We start from the raw sequence: 13,147 nt of genomic DNA, 5'->3' as shown, positions 1-13,147 counted from the left end.
TGATTACCTTAGATCGTAAAAAGTGTGTTGAAAGGTCACATCTGATGAAAAAAATGTTATGGTTAAAGGGACTCCGAGCACCTCTCATGGCCATGCCTAGAGACTCCGACCAGTACTGCAAAGTACTTAAATATGCATACCTTTCTGTAGCTTGTGCTCTCCTCTTTCATTTGATGGCTGAATCGCAGTTCTACACCAAATAGTTTTTGTTCATTGTCAATTTAACTTCGCAGCTGCCATCTTGGCTATGTTCTAACTTCCGGGTCACCCCTGTCTTCTCTGTTAGAGAAGTGCATCACTGAATGAAGCAGGAAAAGGAAGTGACACGCATGGCTATTGCAAGAGGCTCCTCCAGAGGGGTCACCGTACGACTTTGTTGGAAGTCGTCTGTGTCAGGTACCGGCCCTGCGGCGCACCTGCAGATACAGTTCCCGACTTCGGGTTTGACCAGATCGAGGGGGGAAGCAGCCTTAGTCGAGCTACCACAAGGCTGTGACCCCTCAAACACTTCTCACTGCCACCACTAGCTGTTGCTAGACACTTTCACTCTGCTGTCGAGCGACTCGCACTGGCGTTTTCGTACCTTGGGTCAGCTGCGCGCTTTAGGCCAACGTATGACAAACGCCCCCCACACACGCATAATTGCAATCTTACACTGTAGTGAAGCAAAACCACTAACAGTCGTTCCGAACGATACTGTTAGCCATTCTGAGACTTCCCACTCGAGCGCAGAATTGCCCCATACACACAGTGCAATTACAATCTTCTACGGTAGTGTCTCTCAATCATACAATCAGGCATGGACTTATACACACTTACACTTCAGTTTCTTCTAGGCTATGGGTGTTAGTTTAGTACAGCAGAAGTCAAACTTATTAAATAACGATTTAATATTCTAGGATAAAAAGTGGAACAATTCAGAAAATAATATATACAAAAGATTTACAAAAACCGTAAAAGTTACAAAATAAAAGCTGCAAGGATAAAAGTTACAAAGATGCACACAAGGCTATTTGCTTACCAAAATAAACAGGGATCAAGATAGAAGAACCTTGGACTTGTTTTTTGTGGACGGACACAGTTCTGGTTGGACCAGGAGCCAACTTAGCTTGGACCGGGAGTCCACCCAGCTTCAGCTACCGTCAGGAGCGGACTGATTTTTAGGTATCTGCCCCTGCTTTTTATGCTGGGAGATTTGGCTTAAGGCTGCAAGCCCGTTTGCAAGGGGGGAACTAGTTTTAATTAAATATCCAGACATAATTTAATTCCCAGAGATCTAACTTCCACATGCAAAAGTGTATTATAGCACACACACACAACAAAAGACTTCCCTACTCCAGGTTACAGGTGATGACACATTGGTGACATTATTTCCTAGCAGATCAAATGTAAGGATCTGACTGGCTATTGACTAATTAGCCATCTCCTTGCCAGAGGCTAGCAAATCCATTTAGCATTCCCTGCTCTTAAGTGTTTCCTAATTAGAAGTAGACAATGATAGTTAATTTACATGTACATACAGGAACTCCATGAAGCCAACTGCCAGCCTGGCATACCTACATCTCTGACATAATACACAGCAGATGGATTGCTACACAATGATCAATGAGCAAACCTGTTGATCTTGTACTCCAACCTGGACATTGCTCACTCATGCGTAGCCCAGTCATCCCCCCTCCTTACCTTAACACTTACTGTACTTGCTGCTCAAATATACCAAGCATGTCTATAGAGTAAGGTAGTAGGAGAGGAAGTTTGGCACTCTGTGCAGATGAGGCAGTCGGCAGGCATAAAAAGAGGGACACCCAACTCCAACAATGGAATCAATCTCCCTTCCCGGAAGTGCTCCTGGTGAAGAAAGGATCCGACAAAGAACAAGAAACACAGGCACTGTCCACTAGGCAGTTTATTGTGAAGCTTAGTGACAGTACATCATCATCTTAGCACACATCATTCCACACATGAATTTGCTGGTTGGCTTTTGCTGGATGGGCTTTAAAGGACCAATGCAGAGGTTTGGAAGATGAAAAAAGAGGCACTTTCTTTAAATACTCCTAGCAAAAGAAACAGTTTGCATTATAGTCTCCAGGATTTAGCTCTACTTGTTTCACTGTAGGTAACGGACAATTACGTATTACACCACAATATTCTCAGTTTGTATTGCTCAAGTTTAGGTCAAGGTCACTCTCTGTAAACACGGCTTATACTCCCTTCCTACCTCCTGCAAGATACGGTGTTTTCCTAACCAATAACGGCTCATGTGATAACACGCGTTTCTAGAGGAAATGGTGTGAGGTGTTTGTAAGCAGTCATTGGTCCTTCAAGGTGCCTCCTCCTCCTTCACAAATAAAGTGCATTAAAAAAAACCATACAAAAGCAGTATGTGCTCTTAGATGCAATGTAAAGGACAACTGAAGTGAGAGGGATATGGAGGCTGCCATATGTATTTCCTTTTAAGCAATACCAGTTGCCTGGCTGTCCTGCTGATCCTCCGCCTCTAATACTTTCAGCCATAGACCCTGAACAAGCATGCAGCATATCAAGTGTTTCTGCCATTATTGTCAGATCTGATTGGATTAGCGGTGTGCTTGTTTCTGGTGTGATTCAGACACTACTACAGCCAAATAGCTCAGCAGGGCTGCCAGGCAACTAGTATTGTTAAAAAAGAAACCAATATGGCAGCCTCCATAGTCTTCTCACTTCAGTTCCCCTTTAAAAACCACCCTGTAGCTGAAGCTTTAGCTGTGTGGCAGCAGGGCAGTACTTGCCTATTGCAGAGAAGTAAACCCCCTTAGGGTCCTTTTCCACTATGAGATGTGATCGCGATTGCGTTTCAATTTCCACCATGCGATTGCGATTGAGCTACTATACTCATTATAGTACAGCTCAATCGCATACAAAACGCGGCAGGATGACTATTGCGCTTTGACCAAAATCGCATCGCAGTCGGATCGCACTAATGGAAATTGCTGCTGCAGTTTCCATTAGTTTAATGTACCTTGCGATTTGCGATCAGAATCAAATCGCAGGCTAGTGGAAAAAGGCCCTTTTGAGATTCAGGAGTGGCAGTGTCCGCTACCAGGAAGGAGTCTTGCCTATCACAATCACTTGAACCATTTCTCTTTAGCTTCTCTAACTCCAGTCAACGCTGACATGTCTGGTTTGCATGAACTTTTTTTTTTTCTTCAATACAGAGTAATTGAATATGACCTTTTTGTGTTTGCAGCTCCTGGCCCTGCTGGCGTTTATCTGCATTGAGACGATCATGGAGTGCTCCCCTTGTGAAGGCCTCTATTTCTTTGAGTTTGTCAGCTGCAGTGCGTTTGTGGTGACCGGTGTCTTACTCCTCATGTTCAGCCTGACGTTGCATGAGCGCGTCCCACACATCAACTGGATACTGACGGTGAGTCTACTGCTAAGTCCCAGCAGACAAAATGGAGCAGTCCTCTCCAGGTCCTTATCCAAAAATAACAAGGATTGCAGTTGGTGCAATTTAGCCACAAAGTAATGAAATGTTATTGAAGTTGGATGAAACTTCATATTAACTGAAAAAAAGAAATCCTCCAATAAGAAAAAACTTATTTAGCTTACCTGTCCTCTTATTTTAGTGTTCACTGTCAGAATTAATATAATGTGATGTGAAAAAAAGGAAAAAAAATGTCTGCTGATTTCCATATTTACTATTTCTCAAAAGTGACATCACTAGGGCCACATACACACATCAGACCATAGTCTTTTGAAAATGAAAGATCACAGACCAATTTTACCCCCTTCCATGTAGTATGAGATCCAAACCTTCACAGTCTATTCTATGGAGCTGAACTCTCCATCAGACAGAAATCTTTGGAAGATGCTGCACACACAGATGCTGTACAGACACAAAAGATCAGTATCTGCAAAAGATCGGTTCCTGCCAAAGATCCGTTCCTGCAAATTGCATTCATAGTCTATGAGATCTGCAGATCATCATACACACCTTGTTTAACTGACATTCATCTGCAGATCAGACCTATCATCTGCAGATCTGAAAATCCATCCTGGTGGATCTGATCTGCAGATGAATGTCTGTTAAACAAGGTGTTTATGATGATCTGCAGATATCATAGACTATGAATGCATTTTGCAGGAACGGATCTTTTGCAGGAACGGATCTTTTGCAGATACTGATCTTTTGTGTCTGTACAGCATCTGTGTGTGCAGCATCTTGCAAAGATTTCTGTCTGATGGGGAGTTCAGCTCCATAGAATAGACTGTGAAGGTTTGGATCTCATACTACATGGAAGGGGGTAAAATTGGTCTGTGATCTTTCATTTTCCAAAGACTATGGTCTGATGTGTGTATGAGCCTGTAGATTAAATTACCTTCTGGTCATAGTGCCCTTATCTTATCCAAAATAGGAAGCTGTCTTTTGATTTGCATGCTGAGATGAGCTTTTTAGTGTAGCTCTCAGAAAAAAAACCCAAAAAAACCTTCCCACCATTTTGCTGGTACTGCACAGTCCCAGCATGTAGAGAGGCACCAAGAGAAGGCAAAATGTGGGAGGGGGTGGGGAGCACATATATCATGTGAATAAAAAAGGAGTTGACATATTTTTGGGACACTGTTTTTGGCAATTTTTTTTTCTTTCAGCCCCCTTTAACCACTTCTGTACCGGGGGGGGGGGGGGGGGGTTGCCTGACCGGTGCTGCGTGGGCTCTCCAGCCCGCAGCACCGATCAGCTAGCAGCCAGGGCGATCAGACTACCCCCCTTTTTTCCCCACTAGGGGGATGTCCTGCTGGGGGGGTCTGATCGCCGCCGGCTGTTTGCGCTTGCGGGGGGGGGCTCTTCAAAGCCCCCCTCCGCAGCGCTTCCTGGCCTCCTTCCCCTTCCCTCCCTCTCCCTCCCCCTGTGAGCGGCGCAGGACGGAATTCCGTCCTGCGCCGGATAGGACAGGCTTCAGCCTATCAGGTGCCGGCGATCCCTGGCCAATCAGAGGCCGGGGATCGCCGATCTCCGCTACGGTGCTGCTGCGCAGCAGCGCCGTATACATGTAAACAGCGGGGAAGATCTTCCCCGTGTGTTTACATTTACCCTGCGAGCCACGATCGGCGGCTCGCAGGGTGTTCACGGAGACACCCTCCGTGAACTGACATGGAACGGCCGCTCGCACGAGCGGCCGTTTCCATGGAATCCACTTCAGGATTCAGGGGCGTAGTAAAGCGTACGCCGAATCCTGAAGTGGTTAAAATTGTGTTTTTGCAGGTATTTTTCCCTAGTTACTCAGATAACATTAGCAGGAATGACTTGCATAGGTTGATTTAAACCGTTTTTAATATATTTTTTTCTGGGCATCTCCTGTATGTTGCCATTTGGGTCCTAGGGAGGCTAGAGATGCAGTTTCTTGTAAATGCCCACTGACAGCAAAGGGGGAGAAAGCAGGATAAGTATCTAGGACCCCCCAGAGCTACAAGGTAAAATATGGAAACATTTTACATTAAAATGAGAAAGTGATGTTTACTGTTAGCGAGTATTCCCAGGGTGATTTGAATCCTTTGATTTCTCCTCCATGATTAGGGTGGGTCACATGATATCATGGGGCTGCTCTGACTTCTTGGCAATAAAGCCACCTCTACCACCTATGGTGCAGGATTAATGCTCTAATATGTGTGTGTGTGGCTGAAGATTTCACACTGCGTCTGCATTCTCATGTTCATTCTTTTCATTCTTCACTCAAGAATTTTAATCTACACCGGCTATTTCTCCCAAGTATGGGTTCACCATTACAGTGATTGCCATCTATATTCCATACGGTAAGAAAACTCTGCCCCAGCTACAGCCCATTTCTGTACTCTGCCTTAAAGAGGAACTCCAGTGAAAATAATGTAATAAAAAAAGTGCTTCATTTTTACAATAATTATGTATAAATGATTTAGTCAGTGTTTGCTCATTGTAAAATCTTTCCTCTCCCTGATCCTGATTTACATTCTGGCATTTATCACATGGTGACATTTTTACTGCTGGCAGGTAATGTCAGTGGAAGTAGCTGCTGCTTGCTTTTTGGCAGTTGGAAACAACTATTTCCCATAATGCAACGAGATTCACAGACAGGAAACTGCTAGGACCATGGCCCTCACAGTATCCTGTGGGAGGGGTTTTACCACAATATCAGCCATACAGAACCCCCTGATGATCCGCTTGTGAAAAGGAATAGATTTCTTATGTAAAAGGGGGTGTCAGCTACTAATTGTGATTAAGTTCAATTATTGGATCAAACCAGAAACAGAAGTTCCCTAAAAAACCGCACCACTCAAGAGGTCTATATCTGCATGATCAAATCTTAATCAAAATCTTTATTCAACAAAAAGTAATAAAAAAACTTAAAAACAATGCAGGGCAGCCTTGCTGAACACTCAGCCAATCATTAACCACTTGAGGACCGTGGGCTTTACCCCCCTTAAGGACCGGCCACTTTTTTTCCATTCAGACCACTGCAGCTTTCACGGTTTATTGCTCGCTCATACAACCTACCACCTAAATGAATTTTGGCTCCTTTTCTTGTCACTAATAAAGCTTTCTTTTGGTGCTATTTGATTGCACCTGCGATTTTTACTTTTTATTATATTCATCAAAAAAGACATAAATTTTGGCAAAAAAATGATTTTTTTTAACTTTCTGTGCTGACATTTTTCAAATAAAGTAAAATTTCTGTATACATGCAGCGCGAAAAATGTGAAAAAACATGTTTTTGATTAAAAAAAAACCCATTCAGTGTATATTTATTGGTTTGGGTAAAAGTTATAGCGTTTACAAACTATGGTGCAAAAAGTGAATTTTCCGATTTTCAAGCATCTATGACTTTTCTGACCACCTGACATGTTTCATGAGGGGCTAGAATTCCAGGATAGTATAAATACCCCCCAAATGACCCCATTTTGGAAAGAAGACATCCCAAAGTATTCACTGAGAGGCATAGTGAGTTCATAGAAGATATTAATTTTTGTCACAAGTAAGCGGAAAATGACACTTTGTGACAAAAAAAAAAAAAGTTTCCATTTCTTCTAACTTGCTACAAAAAAAAAAAATGAAATCTGCCACGGACTCACCATGCCCCTCTCTGAATACCTTGAAGTGTCTACTTTCCAAAATGGGGTCATTTGTAGGGTGTGTTTACTGTCCTCGCATTTTGGGGGGTGCTAATTTGTAAGCACCCCTGTAAAGCCTAAAGGTGCTCATTGGACTTTGGGCCCCTTAGCGCAGTTAGGCTGCAAAAAAGTGCCACACATGTGGTATTGCCGTACTCAAGAGAAGTAGTATAATGTGTTTTGCGGTGTATTTTTACACATACCCATGCTGGGTGGGAGAAATATCTCTGTAAATGACAATTTTTTAATTTTTTTTACACACAATTGTCCATTTACAGAGATCTTTCTCCCACTCAGCAATGGGTATGTGTAAAAATACACCCCAAAACACATTATACTACTTCTCCCGAGTACGGCGATACCACATGCGTGGCACTTTTTTGCACCCTAACTGCACTAAGGGGCCCAAAGTCCAATGAGTACCTTTAGGATTTCACAGGTCATTTTGAGAAATTTCGTTTCAAGACTACTCCTCACAGTTTAGGGCCCCTAAAATGCCAGAACAGTATAGGAACCCCACAAATGACCCCATTTTAGAAAGAAGACACCCCAAGGTATTCCGTTAGTAGTACGGTGAGTTCATAGAAGATTTTATTTTTTGTCACAAGTTAACGGAAAATGACACTTTGTGAAAAAAAACAATAAAAATCAATTTCCGCTAACTTGTCTTGAAACAAAATTTCTCAAAATGACCTGTGAAATCCTAAAGGTACTCATTGGACTTTGGGCTCCTTAGCGCAGTTAGGCTGCAAAAAGGTGCCAATCATGTGGTATCGCCGGACTCGGGAGAAGTAGTATAATGTGTTTTGGGGTGTATTTGTACACATACCCATGCTGGGTGGGAGAAATAACTCTGTAAACGGACAATTGTGTGTAAAAAAAAAAAAATCAAAAGATTGTCATTTACAGAGGTATTTCTCCAACCCAGCATGGGTATGTGTAAAAATACACCCCAAAACACATTATACTACTTCTCCCGAGTACGGCGATACCACATGATTGGCACTTTTTTGCAGCCTAACTGCGCTAAGGGGCCCAAAGTCCAATGGGTACCTTTAGGATTTCACAGGTCATTTTTGTTTCAAGACTGCTCCTCACGGTTTAGGGCCCCTAAAATGCCAGGGCAGTATAGGAACCCCACTAATGACCCCATTTTAGAAAGAAGACGCCCCAAGGTATTCCGTTAGGAGTATGGTGAGTTCATAGAAGTTTTTATTTTTTTTCACAAGTTAGCGGAAATTGATTTTAATAGTTTTTTTTCACAAAGTGTCATTTCCGCTTACTTGTGACAAAAAATAAAATCTTCTATGAACTCGCCATACTCCTAACGGAATACGTTTGGGTGTCTTCTTTCTAGAATGGGGTCATTTGTGGGGTTCCTATACTGCCCTGGCATTTTAGGGGCCCTAAACCGTGAGGAGTAGTCTTGAAACCAAATGTCGCAAAATGACCTGTGAAATCCTAAAGGTACTCATTGGACTTTGGGCCCCTTAGCGTACTTAGGGTGTAAAAAAGTGCCACATATGTGGTACCGCCGTGCTCAGGAGAAGTAGTATAATGTGTATTTTTACACATACCCATGCTGGTGGGAGAATATCTCTGTAAATGACAATTGTTTGATTTTTTTTACACACAATTGTCCATTTACAGAGAGTTTTCTCCCACCCAGCATGAGTATGTGTAAAAATACACCCCAAAACACATTATACTACTTCTCCTGAGTACGGCGATACCACATGTGTGACACTTTTTTGCAGCCTAGGTGCGCTAAGGGGCCCAACGTCCTAATCGCAGGTCATTTTGAGTCATTTGTTTTCTAGACTACTCCTCACTGTTTAGGGCCCCTAAAATGCCAGGGCAGTATAGGAACCCGACAAGTGACCCCATTTTAGAAAGAAGACGCCCCAAAGGTATTCCGTTAGGTGTATGGCGAGTTCATAGAAGATTTTATTTTTTGTCACAAGTTAGTGAAAATGACACTTTGTGAAAAAAAAAATCAATTTCTGCTAACTTTTGACAAAAATAAAATCTTCTATGAACTCGTCATACCACCTAACGGAATACCTTGGGGTGTCTTTTTTTCTAAAATGGGGTCAGTTTGTGGGTTTCCTATACCGCCCTGGCATTTTACGGGCCCAAAACCGTGAGTAGTCTGGAAACCAAAATGTCTAAAAATGACTGTTCAGGGGTATAAGCATCTGCAAATTTTGATGACAGGTGGTCTATGAGGGGGCGAATTTTGTGGAACCGGTCATATGCAGGGTGGCCTTTTAGATGACAGGTTGTATTGGGCCTGATCTGATGGATAGGAGTGCTAGGGGTGACAGGAGGTGATTGATGGGTGTCTCGGGGTGTGGTTAGATGGGAAAAATAGATGCAATCAATGCACTGGGGAGGTGATCGGAAGGGGGTCTGAGGGGGATCTGAGGGTTTGGCCGAGTGATCAGGAGCCCACACGGGGCAAATTAGGGCCTGATCTGATGGGTAGGTGTGCTAGGGGGTGACAGGAGGTGATTGATGGGGTGTCTCAAGGTGTGATTAGAGGGGGGAATAGATGCAAGCAATGCACTGGCGAGGTGATCAGGGCTGGGGCATGAGGGCTTCTGAGGGTGTGGGTGGGTGATTGAGTGCCCTAGGGCAGATAGGGGTCTAATCTGATAGGTAGCAGTGACAGGGGGTGATGGGTAATTAGTGGGTGTTTAGGGTAGAGAACAGATATAAACACTGCACTTGGGAGGTGATCTGACGTCGGATCTGCGGGCGAACTATTGTGTGGGTGGGTGATCAGATTGCCCGCAAGGGGCAGGTTAGGGGCTGATTGATGAGTGGCAGTGACAGGGGTGATTGATGGGTGGCAGTGACAGGGGGTGATTGATGGGGTGATTGACAGGTGATTGACAGGTGATCAGTGGGTTATTACAGGGAAGAACAGATGTAACTAATGCACTGGCGAATTGATAAGGGGGGTCTGAGGGCAATCTGAGCGTGTAGGCGGGTGACTGGGTGTCCGCAAGGGGCAGATTAGGGTCTGATCTGATGGGTAACAGTGACAGGTGGTGATAGGGGGTGATTGATGGGAAATTAGTGGGTGTTTAGGGTAGATAACAGATGTAAACACTGCACTTGGGAGGTGATCTGATGTCGGATCTGCGGGTGATCTATTGGTGTGGGTGGGTGATCAGATTGCCCGCAAGGGGCAGGTTAGGGGCAGATTGATGGGTGGCAGTGCCAGGGGGTGATTGATGGGTGGCAGTGACTGGGTGATTGATGGGTGATTGACAGGTGATCAGTGGGTTATTACAGGGAAGCACAGATGTAAATATTGCACTGGCGAATTGATAAGGGGGGTCTGAGGGCAATCTGAGCGTGTAGGCGGGTGATTGGGTGCCCGCAAGGGGCAGATTAGGGTCTGATCTGATGGGTAACAGTGACAGGTGGTGATAGGGGGTGATTGATGGGAAATTAGTGGGTGTTTAGGGTAGATAACAGATGTAAACACTGCACTTGGGAGGTGATCTGATGTCGGATCTGCGGGCGATCTATTGGTGTGGGTGGGTGATCAGATTGCCCGCAAGGGGCAGGTTAGGGGCAGATTGATGGGTGGCAGTGACAGGGGGTGATTGATGGGTGATTGACAGGTGATCAGGGGGATAGCTGCATACAGTACACAGGGGGGGGGGGGGTCTGGGGAGAATCTGAGGGGTGGGTGGGTGGGGTGATCAGCAGGGGGGGGGGGGGATAAAAAAAATAGCGTTTACAGATAGTGACAGGGAGTGATTGATGGGTGATTAGGGGGGTGATTGGGTGCAAACAGGGGTCTGGGGGGTGGGCAGGGGGGGGGGGGGTCTGAGGGGTGCTGTGGGCGATCTGGGGCAGGGGGGGAGAAATCAGTGTGCTTGGGTGCGACATAGGGTGGCTGCAGCCTGCCCTGGTGGTCCCTCGGACAATGGGACCACCAGGGCAGGAGGCAGCCTGTATAATACACTTTGTAAACATTACATGGCCGGCGGGATGTTGCGGCGGGTGAGCGGAGACAGGCGCCGGCGGAGGATCGCGTCACGGATGACGCGATCGCTCCGCCCATGCCCTTACAAGGACCGCCGCCTCTGTGGGTGAGCTGGTCCTTGCGGGCTCCACTTCCCGGCCGCCCCTGTGCGTTAGGTGGTCGGGAAGTGGTTAATATTGTTAAATACAAAAGTGATAAAGTCATCACAAGGCTATTAGGGCTCGTTTCCACTATCGCGAATCTGCATGCGTCCAACGCATGCAGATTCGCACATGTAATGCAAGTGAATGGACCTGTTTCCACTGTAGCGTTTGCGTGGTGCGTTTTTATGAGCGGTGAAAAAACGCACAAAAGAGCCAACGAATTCGCCTGCTAGTGGAATGCATGCGAATCGCCGCTAATGTATTTAATAGGGAAATCGCATGCGTTTTTTTACGCGTTATTTTACGCGATTACGCATGCGATTCCGCATAGGAACCAATGTAAATTAACACAGGCAGTGACATGGTTAAAAACGCACATAGCCTAACCTATGCGAAATCGCATGCGTAATCGCGTAAAATAACGTGTAAAAAAAACGCACCTGCATGCGATTTCTTCTGCGGTGGAATCCAGGCGATTCCGCACCGCTACAGTGGAAACAAGCCCTAAATCCATACAATACTGACCATTCAATTAATAATGATAAAAATAGATAGCATTATACACAGGTGTGAGATACACATTGCCATCCAAAAAAACAATTGGATGTAGAGAAAAACCGATAGCAGCAACATTATGTGAAGTAAGAGTCAACCATTATATAAAAGTGCTAGAGTACAGTGCAAAATAAAATCCCCTAGAAGACAGAAATAGAAAAGAAATAGAAAAGATAGCAAATAGCAAATGATAATAAAGTGCGTTTAGTGCATAGGACAGCGTCACAAAACACTGAAAGAAAGTGCTTATGCTTACCAATAGTAAGGTCAGTAGAGGAAAATTATTTATATATATATATATATATTATTTTTTTATTATGTAACTGGTAAAGTTATGTAAAACAGGGTTAGTTCATACCTGCTGGCCCTTGGAGTCTCTGCTTGGCTTTTTCTCTAAATGCCTAGTTCTCCCACCTTGTCACACAGTGGTTTCCATTTCCCCATTCCTGCTCTAATTTACTTCAGTTATTACACTATACTGTGTTGGTAAATCTACTAGCACCTAATGCTTCTCAATGCACAATCGCAGTGCAGTGAGAGCAATTTGCGGTTTCCTGCTGGGGGAACAGTCAGCTGCTCTCAGCTGGTTGTCGGCCAGCACTGCAGATTCATCCGTGGAAAAATGCTGCTGTTTTCTGCAAACTCAAGTGGGACCCCTGCCTAAGAGGCACAGGAGCAACAGGACAGCGAGGAAATTGACATAGTTTATCATTGACAGAGCCTTCATTCGCATCCCTCTCAATAAAGTCTAGCTATGTCGGCCACATGCAGCCAAAAGGATCTAAATATGGCAGCCTCCATATCCCTTTTAGTGCACGGTCCCTTTAAGACTTGCAGACAGTTTCAAAGGAAGCTCACACAGTAACGGAAGCATGTAGGGATAGCACGGTGGCGCAGTGGTTAGCACTCCTTGCCTTGGCCCTGGGCCTGGTTTGAATCCCAACTAGGGCACTATCTGCAAGGAGTTTGTATGTTTTCCCCGTATCTGTGTGAATTTTCTCCCACATCCCAAGGACCTACGGTTAGGTTAATTGGCTTCCCCCAGTGGCGTAGCAATAGGGGGTGCAGAGGTAGCAATCGCATCAGGGCCTTTGGGTCAGAGGGGCCCTCCCTCAAGCACAGTACTAGCTCTCTGTTGGCCCTGTGTTAGTAATAATCACTTCTATAGATGCTTTAAATAGTAGTAATCATTAACGAGCTGTTTCCCATCCCCTTCTTGCACCTCTGACACTGTAGTTGCCATTTGCAGGTTTTGGTGCTCCATATCAATTGTTATGTATAGAGTGCTTGGGGGGGGGGGGGGCGCATGTAAAACTTGCAC

General features: G+C 44.8%; 1 protein-coding gene across 1 annotated transcript in view; it reads left to right on the top strand.

Annotated features, from left to right (window-relative positions):
• Window positions 1-13,147, top strand: part of CMTM4 (CKLF like MARVEL transmembrane domain containing 4) — an 86,475-nt gene that overhangs the window by 54,521 nt on the left and 18,807 nt on the right. Inside the window, exon 2 of the mRNA XM_068261415.1 lies at window positions 3,227-3,403. Within this exon, the coding sequence (XP_068117516.1) occupies window positions 3,227-3,403 (177 nt within the window). The remainder of the gene's footprint in view (window positions 1-3,226; window positions 3,404-13,147) is intronic.

Source organism: Hyperolius riggenbachi, chromosome 11 (assembly GCF_040937935.1).
Source record: "Hyperolius riggenbachi isolate aHypRig1 chromosome 11, aHypRig1.pri, whole genome shotgun sequence".
Taxonomy (NCBI): Eukaryota; Metazoa; Chordata; class Amphibia; order Anura; family Hyperoliidae; genus Hyperolius; species Hyperolius riggenbachi.
The sequence above is the reverse complement of the archived record's forward strand: the minus strand, read 5'-3'. Positions and strand labels throughout refer to the sequence as shown.